The sequence below is a fragment of the Salmo trutta genome, chromosome 11 (assembly GCF_901001165.1).
Source record: "Salmo trutta chromosome 11, fSalTru1.1, whole genome shotgun sequence".
Lineage (NCBI taxonomy): Eukaryota > Metazoa > Chordata > Actinopteri > Salmoniformes > Salmonidae > Salmo > Salmo trutta.
The window spans coordinates 15771646-15785493 of record NC_042967.1 but is presented as its reverse complement, the minus strand read 5'-3'; the positions used below and the strand labels follow the sequence as shown (position 1 = coordinate 15785493).

General features: G+C 44.0%; 1 protein-coding gene across 1 annotated transcript in view; it reads right to left on the bottom strand.

Annotated features, from left to right (window-relative positions):
• Positions 1-13828, bottom strand: part of LOC115202292 (TBC domain-containing protein kinase-like protein) — a 70426-nt gene extending 56598 nt beyond the window's left edge. Inside the window, 8 exon segments of the mRNA XM_029766354.1 lie at positions 29-90; positions 196-256; positions 445-586; positions 3083-3156; positions 3341-3455; positions 4351-4423; positions 13026-13282; positions 13707-13828. Of these exon segments, the coding sequence (XP_029622214.1) occupies positions 29-90; positions 196-256; positions 445-586; positions 3083-3156; positions 3341-3455; positions 4351-4423; positions 13026-13218 (720 nt within the window). The 5' untranslated portion in view covers positions 13219-13282; positions 13707-13828.
• Between the last annotated feature and the right edge of the window lie 20 nt (positions 13829-13848).

Here is a 13848-nt window from a genome sequence, read left to right as displayed (position 1 = left end):
AGTGACTTGTGATTGATTTCAAACTCACCCTAATCGCATCCAAGCATCCGTGCTCCTCTGCAAGGACTGTGACTATGTCGTCAATGCAACCTGAGAACAACAAACACAGACCACCATGCCATAAACAGTGAACAACCCCATCATAACCAATCTGTGGCTCACCAGGCTGATGGACATGGCAACACGTTCACTTACCCAAGGTGATGATGAATTTCAATCTCTCGCTTATTTCAATGTTCTGCAGTAGTCTTCTACCCTGTGAATGAAAGGTTGATAGTACATGAGGATAGAATGACTTCCTCCTAACCACAATATCACACTTCACTTGAACCCTCAGTTCAATGGCTATATAACATCTGTCAATGACAGTCCTGACTATTTGATTGACAGCTCAATCAACCAATCAATCATTAGGTCAAGACATGGTGGTGTAAGAGAGCTTACTGCACACAGCTCAAAGAGCAGGACTCCCAGGGACCACACGTCTGTCTTGGGCCCCGAGGGAAGAGGGTTCTCCCCCTGGGAGGGGTCACTAGGGGGGACTGAGCCCTGGGCGATGACCTCTGGAGCCAGATAGGATGGGTACCTGTGGACAGAGATAGTCAGAGAGAGGGTCAAAGGTCAATTGAATACCCCGCAAGGCATAGAAAACTTGAGAGCATTGAGGTTGTCTTGAATTAAATTCAATGAAACATGTTTGCAACAGATAACATTTGACAATGAACAGACTTTGATGATTAATCTACCTAAATATTCCAGGTACTTCCTGTTTCGTTGAAGTCATTGTTTAAATGATGCATGTACAGTACATTGCTTCATATCAAGGAATCTCCGTAAACACTAGACAGATAAAGCTTATTTCATCTTCAAACCAGATGTTTTACTTAGAGACTAGATAACATAGGACATCAGAGGCAGCGGCGAACACACACAATCATTCCCCCATTCAACAACAGGCTATTACCCACAGAGACTTTCTAAAACATGAGGGCCTTTGGGTTTTGGATAAGACTTCAGCTATCTATTACAGTACTTGAAACAAAGGATTACTTCAATATCCAAAACCTGGATATCATAATGGCTGGTCATGGCTGACATCAACACCCCTATCCCAGAAACCCTAGACCCACTATGCAATTTGCATACCGCACCAACAGATCCACAGATGATGCAATCTCTATTGCACTCCACACTGCCCTTTCGCGCCTGGACAAAAGGAACACCTATGTGAGAATGCTATTCATTGACTACAGCTCAGCGTTCAACACCATAGTGCCCTCAAAGCTCATCACTAAGCTAAGGACCCTGGGACTAAATACCTCCCGCTGCAACTGGATCATGGACTTCCTGACGGGCAGCCCCCGGGTGGTAAGGGTAGGTAACAACACATCCGCTATGCTGATCCTCAACACAGGGGCCCCTCAGCAGTGCGTGCTCAGTCCTCTCCTGTACTCCCAATTTGTAAGTCGCTCTGGAGAAGAGCGTCTGCTAAATGACGTAAATGTAAATGTACTCCCTGTTCACTCATGACTGCATGGCCAGGCACAACTCCAACACCATCATTATGTTTGCTGATGACACAACAGTGGTAGGCCTGACCACCGACAAGACAGATTATAGGGAGGGGGTCAGAGACCTGACCGTGTGGTGCCAGGACAACAACCTCTCCCTCAACGCGATCAAGACAAAGGAGATGATTGTGGACTACAGGAAAAGGAGCACCGAGCACGCCCCCATTCTCATCGACGGGGCTGTAGTGGAGCAGGTTGAGAGCTTCAAGTTCCTTGGCGTCCACATCACCAACAAACTAACATGGTCCAAGCACACAAAGACAGTCGTGAAGAGGGCACAACAAAACCTATTCCCCCTCAGGAGACTGAAAAGATTTGGCATGGGCCCCCAGATCCTCAAAAGGTTTTACAGCTGCATCATCGAGAGCATCCTGACGGGTTGCATCACTGCCTGGTATGGCAACTGCTCAGCCTCCGACCGCAAGGCACTACAGAGGGTAGTGCGTACGGCCCAGTACATCACCGGGGCCAAGCTTCCTGTCATCCAGGACCTCTATACCAGCCAGGGTCAGAGGAAGGCCCTAAAAATGGTCAAATACTCCAGCCACCCAATCAGACTGTTCTCGCTGCTACTGCACGGCAAGCGGTACCAGAGCGCAAAGTCTAGGTCCAAGAGGCTTCTTAACAGCTTCTACCTCCAAGCCATAAGACTCCTGAACATCTAATCAAATGGCTACCAATACTATTTGCATTGCCTGACCCCCCCACCCCTGCTGCTACTCTCTGTTATTATCATGCATAGCCACTTTAATAACTCTACCTACATGTACATAATTACCTCGACACCGGTGGCCCCAGCACATTGACTCTGTACCGGTACCCCCCTGTATATAGCCCCGCTGTTGTTATTTACTGTTGCTCTTGAATTATTTGTTATTCTTAGCTCTTACTTTTTTAGGGATTTCCATAAAACTGCATTGTTGGTTAAGGACTTGTAAGTAAGCATTTCACTGTACAACACCTGTTGTATTCGGCGCAAGTGACAAAATGTGATTTGATAAACAATAGATTGACCATTACGCATACATGTCACAGTAATGCATTCTATTTCACTAACAGCAATGAAATACTGTGTTGTGTTCACAGAGGGACCTATGACCTCCATTATCAGAAGATCCACAGTACTACAAGTTCCAGACGTTCAAGGTTCAAATCTTCCATTATCAGAAGATCCACAGTACTACAAGTTCCAGACGTTCAAGGTTCAAATCTTCCATTATCACATCATCATTTTTCATAGTTATATGACAGTGGAACATGTATTGCTTTTAACCCTTATAGATGAGTTGGTAGAGCATGGCGCTTGCAGGCCAGGGCTGTGGCTTCAACTCCCACGGGGCACCAATGTATGCACTCACTCCTGTATGTTGCTCTAAGAGTGTCTGGTAAATGACTAGAATGTAAAATAAGTGTGTTTTCACTGCCTAATCTAATGTCAGTCACAATGTAATAGCTTTTCACATCTATCGACAGTCGTTGTACATGGGAGGTTAGATATGAACAGGACTTACCCAATAGGAAAGTCCACATCCGCCCCGTGGTCTGTCATGTAATAGAGCCCAAACTTAGCCAGCTTCACCTTGCCCTACAAATGTTACAAATGACAATGTATTGATGGCCTTATGATAAATCAATAATGCATCAATAACGTGATGACAATTAGCCTGTTTAAACGAGAGCACAGGTTTAGCCAGGCTAGATGACAATGGCAAACGGCGTTAAAAGCCTTTCCATTAGACCCCAACTGATAGGGAAGGGAGGTAACCTACCTTGCCGTCCATGAGGACATTCTGTGCATTGAGGGCTCTGTGAACCATCCCATGTTTGTTCATAAACTCTAGTCCCTCCAAGGCCTCATAGGCTATCTGGAGAACCCTCTCTGGGCTGTAACAGACAGACAAGGCCTGAGAAATATTATATACACATTATAGAACTTGGGCGTAGCTTTAGGACCTGTAGTGTTTGGCTTGAAAAAGGTTATGTATGTTACTCAGAGTGTCTTTGTTTTCCAGCCAACAAAGCTACAACAGGTCATTGTGTGTACTAAATATGTAGTCATTTTGACCCTGCCGGGTCTGTAGAGTTGAGGAGTTCATTCGGTAAGTGTTTTAGATGGAAGAGGTTTGTGTTATTATCGGTGTCAACCAGTAGATGGCAAGGGTAGTGCATAGCCTAGTCCTGATGTAATGAAGCTATTCTTCTTTGTTCAGCTAAACCATGATCATTCTACTGACAGAGATATAGAACTGAGTCCTCCTAACATTTAATAACATAGCACAATGATAATATACTATATCTATATATAGTCTTCATATTGCGTAAATATTGTACTATATAGATATAGTGCCTTCGGGTATTATACTATTTCTTATTGTTGTTGCCTTGTCGAGAAGGAACCTGCAAGTAAGCATTTCGTTGGACAGTGCATAAAAACAAATAATTTGTAGACTGCAAATTGACCGCAAGTATCCTAAACAGATATAATATTTGTCTAAAACAGCCATTTCAAACCTTGCTTGCAGTTGTATACGTTTACATATACAGTATCTCTCTATAACGTGTGGGAATACTCCGGAACAGATTCCAAAATTAAAATCACTTGGAGCTGATTTGCTGGTGTTTTTAGCCTTTTATGTCCAAAATAAAAATACAAAATAAAATAACACTTCCTTTTTATATAAGAAAACTTAGGGGCCTAAATAAAATAACAGCTGGGCTAAATTTAGCCCGCCAGTTGGTCAACCCAGTGCAACTATTAAAAAAAAACGTGTATTCTTACCTGACAGTTTGAAACTGTTTCTGGAAATCATTTAGACTGCTTTCGTAGTGTTCCGTTACAACAACAAGTCGTTCTGGAAGAAGGAAGAAGAAAAGGTGTGAAATGGTAGATCAATATGACATTGGTCAGCCCTGGCATTTTATTGCTTTAGATGTTTAATATGTGATTTCAAAACATTTGTTTTATGGTCTGCTGCTTGGTCTCCATTTTTTCCCCCAGCAAGGCTGTCATTTTGTTGTTTTTCCAATGAAGGAGTGTGCCTTTAAGTTAAAGGTTTAGCCACAACATGATTGGTTAAACATAGCCAAGAAGAATCTTCTAAATGAAACGCTAGCGCCATGTGTTGTGATAACATACATATGCAATTACAAAGCTTTAAAGCTGTACTCAGTCCTTTATAACTTCCCATCCACCCAGCCCACACAATAAATGGAAAAACAAAATGTTATCTACAAAATCTGACAAAGGGTCCAGCGGTCAGGACCTTAAAACATGGTTTTGATTAAATGAATACAGTTCATGTCAGAATTGACTTTTCTTAGCAGCTTAGGAGAACTTTCGCAGCAGTTTGGAGAATTAGGTAATGGTTAGGAAAAGGGTTAGGGTTAGATAAAATGCACAAAAAATATATATACTTTTGACATAAGCTTCTAGCCATGACTATAAAACATCTGGGTATAAAAAAGGATGAAACAAAGCAGGCTAAAAGTAAGCTTTTAACAACTCAGGAAGTCCATAATGACAGTACTGTGTATACTATGGCCAAAAATCATTAATGTGTCAACATTACAGTGTCCAATAAAATCTGCATATTGTGGATTTGGGATGATTTCTGTTTTTTGTTGAGACTTTTAATAAAACACATTATTGTGGTAATACGCATAGCAAACAAAAGCGAAAGAAGTTAGATTGTGCAGTTGGAGTTTGCCAAACACATTCAGTTATTTTACAGTGACTCGGATGAAACAGAAAACACTACTAAAAAACAGAGACATTGTTGAAAGCTGAGAGAGCCTCTTGAGGAGGTATAACCTGTGAGGAAGTTACTCAACTGTAAATGACAAACTGGGGTACAAGTCAACATGTAAACTTATGGGTATGACCACAATGAAGTCAATATGAACAGCCTCTTTTCACACAATACACAAGATTATTAGGTGTTTTTCCAAATAGAAAGGGAAGGTCAAGGCTCTGTTGGAATACACTGAATGCACACCGTTCCCTCTTCCTTCTGAATGCACACCGTAAGTAAGCATTTCACTGTTAGTCTACACCTGTTGTTTACGAAGCATATGATGAATAACATTTTATTTGATATTAATAGGACACCAGTCATATACAATAGTAGATGCCAAAGGGAAAGGGATTTGATTTAAAAGCTGCTGTCAGTCTGTCACGTCAGTACCAATCTACCCTAGTCCTCTTTAGTTTCACTCTCCATCCCACCCTCCCAATACTAGGATATTTCTGGTAATGGAGTGTTGTCACGATACCAGTATACCTGATTTTCCATGTATTCTTCCCATCTTCACAAATCACTGAAAGCCAGATACAGTCGAATAGAGGAAAATAAGGATTCCACTACAAAGTCACTCAAGATGGCGCCGACATAGATGGTCGCCTCGCTTCGAGTCCTTAGGAAACTATGCAGTATTTAGTTTATGTATTATTTCTTACATTGTTACCCCAGGAAGGCAGTCATCAAATGACCTCTTATTACATACAGCCGGGAAGAACTATTGGAAAGCGACGTAAAAGCGACGTCAACTTACCAACATTACGACCAGGAATACGACTTTCCCAAAGCAGATCCTCTGATTGGACCACCACCCAGGACAATGGATCTAATCCCAAAAGCCGACCCAAAACAATGCGCCGCAGAAAGGACAGATGGAGCGGCCTCCTGGTCAGGCTCCGTAGACGTGCACATCGCCCACAGCTCCCGAGTATACTACTCGCCAATGTCCAGTCTCTTAACAACAAGATAGACGAAATTCGAGCAAGGGTTGCCTTCCAGAGAGACATCAGAGATTGTAACATTCTCTGTTTCACGGAAATATCGCTCTCGGAATTGGTTCAGCCACTGGGCTTCTCCATGCATCGTGCCGACAGAGATAAACACCTCTCTGGGAAGAGGAAGGGCGGGGGTGTATGCTTCACGATTAACAACTCATGGTGTAATCATAACAACATACAGGAACTCAAGTCCTTCTGCTCACCCGACCTAGAATTCCTTACAATCAAATGCCGGACATATTACCTCCCAAGAGAATTCTCGTCACAACTGTGTACATTCCTCCTCAAGCAGACACCAAGACGGCCCTCAAGGACCTTCACTGGACTCTATGTAAACTGGAAACCATATATCCTGAGTAGGGTTGCACATTTTGGGGAATATTCAGAAGTGGAAACTTTGTGGGAATTAACGGAAATATGCTAATTAATATTAATACCATTTAAATGTAGATGTTTTTTTTGCATTGGATATATTTACCATATCATATGGAGACAGAAACATAAACCTTTTACCTTATCATAAGTAGACATAATTGCAAATGATTAAATCCTTCCAAAAGAAATCCGTAAACAATTTAGTTTCGAATTGAACTTTAATTACATGAGTTGACTCTTCACATGGGATGATTTCGCTGAACAACAAAAGGAAATATTGAATGATCCCCAATGATCCATCGCATCTCCCAAAAACATTTTCAACATACAACTGTAAAATGATAGTCTAGAAACGAAAGCTTTGGTTGTCTTCATCTCAGGCGTCCATGTCTTCTCCCTGGACCTCCTCAATGTCCACCTCTTGAACATCAGACTCCGAGGCCTCATCTTCACTGTCACTTTCCAACCTTGATGAGGATGGCTTGTTGTCAGGCTCAAAAAGCCTCAAATCTGCCCAGATGGCCACCAATTTTTCAACCTGGTCAGCCTGTATTGGTCAGCCTTTTGCATGCTTTGGTGTTTGTGTTCCCAAACAAGGACCAGTTGCGCTCTGAGGCGGCTGATGTTGGTGGGATTTGGAGGATGATGGAGGCCCCTCCACCAGGTGGTTGATGAGATATGTTGACAAGACTGCCATATTGCATCTCCATCCCAAAGCCCTTGCTTGGAAGTGTACTTCGCCAGACTGCCAAGAACCTTGCCCTCATCCAGGCCAAGGTGGCGAAACATGGTAATGATGACACCATAGGCTTTGTTGATCTCTGCACCAGACAGGATGCTCTTGCCAGCATACTTGGGGTCCAACATGTACGCTGCTGCAAGTAAGGGCTTCCGGTAGAAGTCTTCACGCTTTTTGATGTATTTCAGAACTGCAGTTTCCTCTGCTTGGAGCAACAGTGAAGGGGGCAGGGCAGTACGGATTTCTGCTCTTACATCTGCAAGCATCAGAACATCAGACAGGATGGCACTGTCTCCCTCAATCTGTGCAATGGCTACTGCTATAGGTTTCTGGCGTTTTCAGGCTGCTTACCACCCTCTCCCAAAATACATCATCCAGGAGGATCCTCTTGATGGGGCTGTCCATATCGGCAAACTGTGATATGGCCATTTCTTGGAGAGACTCCTTCCCCTCCAGGAGACTGTCAAACATGATGACAACACCACCCCAACGGGTGTTGCTGGGCAGCTTCAATGTGGTGCTCTTAGTCATCTCACTTTGCTTGGTGAGGTAGATTGCTGCTATCTTGATGACCCTTCACATACCTAACCATTTCCTTGGCTCTCTTCTAGAGTGTATCCATTGTTTTCAGTGCCATGATGTCCTTGAGGAGCAGATTCAATGCATGAGCAGCACAGCCAATGGGTGTGATGTGAGGGTAGGACTCCACTTTAGACCAAGCAGCCTTCATGTCCGCAGCATTGTCTGTCACCAGTGCTAATACCTTCTGTGGTCCACGGTCATTGAGGACTGCCTTCAGCTCATCTGCAATGTAGAGATGTGCAATGTGTCTGTTGTCCCTTGTGTCTGTGCTCTTGTAGAGTACAGGTTGAGGGGTGGAGATTATGTAGTTAATTATTCCTTGCCCACGAACATTCGACCACCCATCCACTTTCTCTACAATTAGCTTGACCTTCACTTGAACTCTGTTGAACTCTGCATCCAGCAAAATGTGTAGATAAAGCATGTATGGTTGGAGAGGTGTATGCTGGGCGAAGAACATTCAGAAATCTCTTCCAATACACATTGCCTGTAAGCACCAGAGGTGAAGAAGTTCCTTTCACAGCTTGAGCAAGACATTCATCAGCATTTCTCTGACTACATTCCTCCATTGAGTCAAAAAAAACATTGATTCCTTGAGGACCATGAGCTGTTACGATCAGTAAGGTGTCTGATTCATCATTTCCACCTTGAATAGAAGTAGAGGGACTTTTGTCAGAGGTTGCTTCTTGTGTGCGCTGAGGGAACTTTAAGCACTTGGCCAGATGATTCTGCATCTTTGTTGCATTCTTCACATATGATTTGGCACAGTATATGCAAATGTACACAGCTTTTATGGAAACTGGTGAATTAACACTCCTCAGTTAGGAGGCTCAAGCAAGCTAAAACCCACATGGTAGCAAAAACTAACTAGCAGAAATTGTTAAGTTAGAAATGATTTAAACAAACTTTGCTGTAGGCTACTATTTACTAGTTAACAAAAAGTAATGTTTGTCGTATAAAATATATTCACCCAACCCAGTATTGTAATCAAAACTTACCAGAAAGCATGTAGTCCTTGGCTCAGACAGTGTAGTAGTGTGGGCTCAATAGCATCTCATTAGTGTGCAATATCTTGAGAATCAGCTGTACATGTGATGGAAGAATGCACTGTGCATGCAGAGGGTTGCAATTCCATTGAATTGGGGATAGTTTAACCAAAATATGCCACAAGACCTAGAATTGACTTATGTGTATCCCACAAAAAAAGGTTCACTGTTATAAGCTAACTTTTTTGATGATTTAAGGAAAATTCCCCAAATTCCCGGGCTCAACTTCCCATGGAAAATTTCCAGAAAAATTCTGGAAATTTCCCGGAAAGTTTCAGACCCTTTGCAACTGTAATCCTGAGGCTGCATTTACTGTAGCTGGGGATTTTAAACAAATCAAATTTGAGATCAAGGCTACCTAAATTCTATCAGAATATTGATTGCACTACGCGCAGGGGTAATACACTCGATCACTGCTACTCTAACTTCAGCGATGCATACAAAGCCCTCACCTGCCCTCCCTTCGGCAAATCCGACCACGACGCCATCTTTCTCCTACCGTTTTATAGGCAGAAACTCAAACAGGATGTACCAGGGACTAGAACCATTCAACGCAGGCCTCTTTCCACTGGGATTCTCTGCCTCTAACCCTATTACAGGTCACTGACTTACTGGTGTTCTTCCATGCCGTCCATGGGAGGGGTGCGTCACTTGAGTGGGTTGAGTCACTGACGTGGTCTTCCTGTCTGGGTTGGCGCCCCCCCCTTGGGTTGTGCCATGGCGGAGATTTTTGTGGGCTATACTCGGCCTTGTCTTCGGACGGTAAGTTGGTGGTTGTAGACATCCCTCTAGTGGTGTGGGGGCTGTGCTTTGGCAAAGTGGGTGGGGTTATATCCTGCCTGTTTGGCCCTGTCCGGGGGTATCATCGGATGGGGCCACAGTGTCTTCTGATCCCTCCTGTCTCAGCCTCCAGTATTTATGCTGCAGTAGTTTATGTGTTGGGGGGCTAGGGTCAGTCTGTTACATCTGGAGTATTCTCTTGTCTTATCCGGTGTCCTGTGTGAATTTAAATATGCTCTCTCTAATTCTCTCTTTCTCTCTTTCTTTCTTTCTCTCGGAGGACCTGAGCCCTGGGACCATGCCTCGGGACTACCTGGCATGATGACTCCTTGCTGTCCCCAGTCCACCTGGCCATGCTGCTGCTCCAGTTTCAACTGTTCTGCCTGCGGCTACGGAACCCTGACCTGTTCACCGGACGTGCTTGTTGCACCCTCGACAACTACTATGATTATTATTATTTGACCATGCTGGTCATTTATGAACATTTTAACATCTTGACCATGTTCTGTTATAATATCCACCCGGCACAGCCAGAAGAGGACTGGCCACCCCTCATAGCCTGGTTCCTCTCTAGGTTTCTTCCTAGGTTTTTGGCCTTTCTAGGGAGTTTTTCCTAGCCACCGTGCTCCTTTCACATGCATTGCTTGCTGTTTGGGGTTTTAGGCTGAGTTTCTGTACAGCACTTTGAGATTTCAGCTGATATACGAAGGGCTATATAAATAAATTTGATTTGATTTTGATTTGATTTGATTTTTGACCAATCGGAAGCCACGCTTCAGGATTGTTTTGATCACGCGGACTGGGATATGTTCCGGTCAGCCTCAGAGAACAACATCGATCTATATGCTGACTTGGTGAGTGAGTTTATAAGGAAGTGCATTGGAGTATTAAAACCTACCCTAACCAGAAACTGTGGATGGATGGCGGCATTGTCGCAAAACTGAACTCGCGAACCACCGCATTTAACCATGGAAAGAGGTCTGGGAATATGGCTGAATATAAACAGTGTAGTTATTCCCTCCGCAAGGAAATCAAACAAGCGAAATGCTGGTACAGGGACAAAATGCAGACACTCAACGGCTCAGACACGAGACACATGGCAGGGTCTACATGAAATCACGGACTACAAAAAGAAAACCAGCCACGATACGGACACCAACATCAAGCTTCCAGACAAACTAAACACCTTTGCCCGCTTTGAGGATAATATAGTGTCACTATCACGGCCCGCTAACAAGGACTTCCCCCCTCCCCCCCATCCTTCTCCGTGGCTGACGTGAGTAAAACATTTAAACGTGTTAACCCTCGCAAGGCTGCTGGCCCAGACGGCATTCCAAGCCACGTCCTCAGAGCATGTGCAGACCAGCTGGCTGGTGTGTTTACAGACATATTCAATCGCTCCTTATCCCAGTCTGCTGTCCCCACATGCTTCAAGATGGCCACCATTGTTCCTGTACCCAAGAAGGCAAAGAGAACTGAACTAAATGACTACTGCCCTGTAGCACTCACTTCTGTCATCATGAAGTGCTTTGAGAGATTAGTCAAGGATCATATCACCTCCACCTTACCGGCCATTCTAGACCCACTTCAGTTTGCATACCGCCCCAACAGGTCCACAGATGCAATCGCAATCACACTGCCCTATCCCATCTGGACAAGAAGAATACCTATGTAAGAATGCTGTTCATTGACTACAGCTCAGCATTCAACACCATAGTACCCTCCAAGCTCGAGGCCCTGGGTCTCAATCCTGCCCTGTGCAATTGGGTCCTGGACTTTCTGACGTATGGTAAAGGTAGGAAACAACATCTCCACTTCACTCACCCTCAACACTGGTGCCCCACACGGGTGCGTGCTCAGCCCCTTTATGTACTCCCTTTTCACCCACAACTGCGTAGCCATGCACGCCTCCAACTCAATCATCAAGTTTGCAGACGACACAACAGTAGTGGGCTTGATTACCAACAATGACTAAACAGCCTACAGGGAGGAGGTGAGGACACTCGGAGTGTGGTGTCAGGAAAACAAACTTTCACTCAACGTCAACAAAACAAAGGAGATGATCGTGGACTTCAGGAAAGAGCAGAGGGAGCACCCCCCCATCCACATCGAAGGGACAGTAGTGGAGAAGGTGGAAAGTTTTAAGTTCCTGGGTGTACACATCACAGACAAACTGAAATGATCCACCCACACAAGACAGTTTGGTGAAGAAGGATCAACAATGCCCCTTCGACCTCAGGAGGCTGAAGAAATTTGGCTTGTCACCAAAAACCCTGACAAACTTTTACAGATGCACAATCGAGAGCATCCTGTCGAGCTGCATAACAGCCTGGTAGAGCAACTGCACCGCCCTCAACCGCAAGGCTCTCCAGAGGGTGGTGCGGTCTGCACAACGCATTACCGGGGGCAAACTACCTGCCCTCCATGACAACTACAGCACCCGATGTCACAGGAAGGCCAAAAAGATCATCAAGGACAACAACTACCCGAGCCACTGCCTGTTCATCCCGCTACCATCCAGAAGGCAAGGTCAGTACAGGTGCATCAAAGCTGGGACAGAGAGACTGAAGAACAGCTTCTATCAAGGCCATCAGACTGCTAAACAGCAATCACTAACTCAGAGAGGCTGCTGCCTACATTGAGACCCAATCACTGGCCACTTTAATAAATGGATCACTAGTCACTTTAAACAATGCCACTTTAATAATGTTTACATATCTTACATTACTCATATCATTTGTATATACTGTATTTTATACCATCTATTGCACCTTGCCTATGCCGCTGGGCCATCGCTCATCCATATATTTATATGTACATGTTCTCATTCACCCCTTAAGATATGTGTATTAGGTAGTGGTTGGGGAATTGATTGATTACTTGTTAGATATTACTGCACGGTCGGAACTAGAAGTACAAGCATTTCGCTACACTCGCATTAAAATTTGATTTGATCTTTCACCATTCCAGTTATAGCACTTAAATAGGCCTATCAGTGCTTTACCATTGGTGTATTCTGTGCATTCAGATCACTTTTACTCCAAGGAAGGTAGGTTGAGGGAGTGATGTATTTTCACCGTATCAAGAATAGGACCCAGAAGACCCATTGACAAACAGACAGAGATGCGTAGTCCTACCATGATTCCCTCTGGAGATGTCTACGTACTGGCAGAGCCTGGGGTGGGTAATGGTCTTGAGCAGCTGGAAGCGGCCCAGGATCTTGATGGAGTTGGGGGTGAGGGGGAGGCCGTTGCTCCCGCACACATCGTGGGGGAGAGCCGAGGCAAAGAAGGTGAAGGCCCCTAGCTGGGCGTCTCTCAGTGGCCTCATGACTGCTCACTGCTCCAGTGTCTACTTCAGACTCACAGTTGACAGCTCCACCAACCCACACACCCTATGGAAAACACAGAGACATTAGAGGCAGTGAAACAAATGATGAACAGTTTGGTTCATGTTTACAAACACTCATTTTAATTTGAAACTATATCTAAACATAACAGGTGCAATGTAGCTAAAATAGAAGTTATATCACAGCTTTTAAACGCAGAAATAACTTAAGATATAACACAAAAGAATGGTTACCACACACTTTCATATCCACTTCATTTACTTTGTCATATTGTACAAGCATTACCTAATAGTGTATTTAGGGAGGCACCTAACCGGTTTGTAAACAGTAAAAGTGGATACAGGCAGCTAACTAAATCGAAAGCAAGCGACAGTGCTGCAGTTAGCTTGTACAATAAGGGATGCAGTATGCTGAAAACTTTGAATGAATAAAACTGCAACGACTTTTCAAAATTTGAATGAACACTTACATTTAGTGAACGTCTGTCCTCATATCCCAAAAATTCTGACCATAGATTTTATTTGTATTTTATTTTGCAGAATCTTCTCTTTCACGGGATGCTGTGAGCAGCTGAGATAACGTGACCGATTACGTCATTTTTCAGCGACGAA